This window comes from Limulus polyphemus, unplaced genomic scaffold, assembly GCF_000517525.1.
Source record: "Limulus polyphemus unplaced genomic scaffold, Limulus_polyphemus-2.1.2 Scaffold3245, whole genome shotgun sequence".
NCBI classification, from domain to species: Eukaryota; Metazoa; Arthropoda; class Merostomata; order Xiphosura; family Limulidae; genus Limulus; species Limulus polyphemus.
In genome coordinates this window covers 47,723-51,361 of record NW_013668855.1, presented here as the reverse complement: position 1 = coordinate 51,361, position 3,639 = coordinate 47,723, and the positions used below count along the sequence as shown (strand labels likewise).

The window sequence follows — 3,639 nt, the reverse complement described above, 5'->3', positions numbered from 1 at the left end:
CAGTTTGGACATCAAAACACTGCCTTATTAAATCACTGTTCTCAAGATTTTGATGTCCTAACTGTTGTTAATAAAAAGCTCTCTACAACTCATCCTGTACCTGGTACTTCTCTTAGAACAGTGATTTAATAAGGTCTTGAAGTACCAGGTACAGGATGAGTTGTAGAGAGTTTTTATTAACAGTTTGGACATCAAAACACTCAGGAAAGTGATTTAATAAGGTCTTGAAGTACCAGGTACAGGATGAGTTGTAGAGAGCTTTTTATTAACAACAGTTAGGACATCAAAGCACTCAGGACAGTGATTTAATAAGGTATTGAAGTACCAGGCACAGGATGAGTTGTAGAGAGTTTTTTTATTAACAACAGTTAGGACATCAAAACGCTCAGAACATAATTTAATAAGGTCTTGAAGTACCAGGTACAGGATGAGTTGTAGAGAGCTTTTTATTAACAACAGTTAGGACATCAAAATGCTTAGAACAGTGATTTAATAAGGTCTTGAAGTACCGGGTACAGGATGAGTTGTAGAGAATTTTTTATTAACAGTTTGGACATCAAAACACTCAGGAAAGTGATTTAATAAGGTCTTGAAGTACCAGGTACAGGATGAGTTGTAGAGAGCTTTTTATTAACAACAGTTAGGACATCAAAGCACTCAGGACAGTGATTTAATAAGGTCTTGAAGTACCAGGTACAGGATGAGTTGTAGAGAGCTTTTTATTAACAACAGTTAGGACATCAAAGCACTCAGGACAGTGATTTAATAAGGTCTTGAAGTACCAGGTACAGGATGAGTTGTAGAGAGTTTTTTATTAACAACAGTTAGGACATCAAAACGCTCAGAACAGTGATTTAATAAGGTCTTCCTTTTGATGTCCTAACTGTTGTTAATAAAAAGCTCTCTACAACTCATCCTGTACCTGGTACTTGAGCGCCTTATTAAATCACTGTTCTTCTTGAAGTACCGGGTACAGGATGAGTTGTAGAGAGTTTTTATTCATAACGACTAACAACAAACATTCATGTTATTTTGAACATCTAAACACATGATTGCTTCTCTTTGCTCTAGATCAAAAGGTTCTTCAAACAAGCATCAATGATTTGAAGCTGATTAACCTCACAAAGCCACTCGTGTACATCATGTCAGCTCCTGAAGAGAGGCGAATGCAATGTGTGTACTGGAAACAAGAAGGTAATTATTCAAGTACGGGTGTACGTATCATATTTCCTCAAACAGCTCATGGTGTTCTTATCTTAAATCACAGAAGGATATGAAATATTCAAAATTAATATTGCTTATGTGGGTATTACACAAACTTGTTCTCTAACAAAATTTAAATACAAGTGCCAGATTCTTGCTTTCAGACGAGTCCATAAACACATGGAAACATTCACTGAGCAAGATCATAAACCACACAATATGTAGCAGGAACGTTAGAGCAGTACAACTACCACACATAGCAAGAGCTTTGTAACAATACAACTACCACACAACATATAGCAGGAAGTTTAGAGCAATACAGCTATCACACATAGTAGGAAGTTCATAACAATACAACTAACGCATATAAGAGGAACCTTATAACAATACAACTGCAACACATAGCAGGAAATGCATAACAATACACTAACACCTATAACAACAATTTTATAACAATACAACTACCACACATAGAAGGAAGCTTATAACAATATGACTACCACACACAGCAGGAAGTTTATAACAATACAACTATCACAAGTAGCAGGAAGTTTATAACAACACAACTATCACAAGTAGCAGGAAGTTTATAACAATACAACTATCACAAGTAGCAGGAAGTTTATAACAACACAACTATCACAAGTAGCAGGAAGTTTATAACAATACAACTATCACAAGTAGCAGGAAGTTTATAACAATATAACTACCAAAAGTAGCAGGAAGTTTATAACAATACAACTATCACAAGTAGCAGGAAGTTTATAACAACACAACTATCACAAGTAGCAGAAAATTTATAACAATACAACTATCACAAGTAGCAGGAAGTTTATAACAATACAACTACCACAAGTAGCAAGAAGTTCATAACAATACAACTATCACAAGTAGCAGGAAGTTTATAACAACACAACTATCACAAGTAGCAGAAAATTTATAACAATACAACTATCACAAGTAGCAGAAAATTTATAACAACACAACTATCACAAGTAGCAGGAAGTTTATAACAATACAACTATCACAAGTAGCAGGAAGTTTATAACAATACAACTACCACAAGTAGCAGGAAGTTTATAACAATACAAATATCACAAGTAGCAGAAAATTTATAACAATACAACTATCACAAGTAGCAGGAAGTTTATAACAACACAACTATCACATATAACAGGAAGTTTATAACAATACAACTATCACAAGTAGCAGTAAGTTTATAACAATACAACTACCACAAGTAGCAGAAAATTTATAACAATGCAACTACCACACTTAGGAAGTTTATAACAATATGACTACCACACATAGAAGGAAGTTCATAACAATACAACTATCACAAGTAGCAGGAAGTTCATAACAATATAACTATCACAAGTAGCAGGAAGTTCATAACAATATAACTACCACAAGTAACAGGAACTTTATAACAATACAACTGCTACATGTAATAGGAACTTTATAACAATACAACTACCACACGTAGAAGGAACTTTATAACAACATAACTACCACACATAACAGCAACTTTTAGAGCAACATAACTACAACACGTAGAAGGAACTTTATAACAACATTACTACCGCACGTAGCAGGAACTTTATAATAATAGAAGTACCACACATAACAGCAACTTTATAACAGTATAGCCCAAGAGTTAACGCTGGATGGCGTTGACTAGCTTCCTTCTCTCTTGTCTATCGCTTGAAAATGATATACGGCTAGTACAGGTACACCTACTGTAACTTTGTATGAATTTCATCAAAGAAACATTTCACTTCCTTTAACCCCTGTTTGACAAGACCATAACGTGTTATGAGAAGGAAAACATCTTTACTAAATGGATTCAGTGTCAACAATTCTGATTAATTTTTGTTGTGTACACGATTAATTACAACACTTACGCTGAGACTGGATCATACACTGAGACTGGTTCATACACTGAGACTGGATCATACACTGAGACTGGATCATACACTGAGACTGGATCATACACTGAGACTGGATCATACACTGAGACTGGTTCATACACTGAGACTGGTTCATACACTGAGACTGGTTCATACACTGAGACTGGTTCATACACTGAGACTGGATCATACACTGAGATTGGTTCATACACTGAGACTGGATCATACGCTGAGACTGGATCATACGCTGAGACTGGATCATACACTGAGACTGGTTCATACACTGAGACTGGTTCATACACTGAGACTAGTTCATACACTGAGACTGGATCATACGCTGAGACTGGATCATGCACCATAAATCGTAGTAATATAAAAAATTAAACTCCCACCCCTATGTTCATGAATATTATTTGAATTTTTATATTCACCCTCAAGCTTGAGACGGCTATTGTTTCATATTGTTACGTCTCCGTTTGTTAATTGATTTTCCGTAACTTCGTTGCGACGAAACTTAAGCGACACA

The 3,639-nt window shown here is 35.3% G+C and overlaps 1 protein-coding gene across 1 annotated transcript in view; it reads left to right on the top strand.

Annotated features, from left to right (window-relative positions):
- LOC106468976 (adhesion G protein-coupled receptor L4-like) overlaps nt 1-3,639 on the top strand; it is a 36,253-nt gene that overhangs the window by 19,066 nt on the left and 13,548 nt on the right. The window contains exon 11 of the mRNA XM_022397374.1: nt 1,072-1,194. Within this exon, the coding sequence (XP_022253082.1) occupies nt 1,072-1,194 (123 nt within the window). The remainder of the gene's footprint in view (nt 1-1,071; nt 1,195-3,639) is intronic.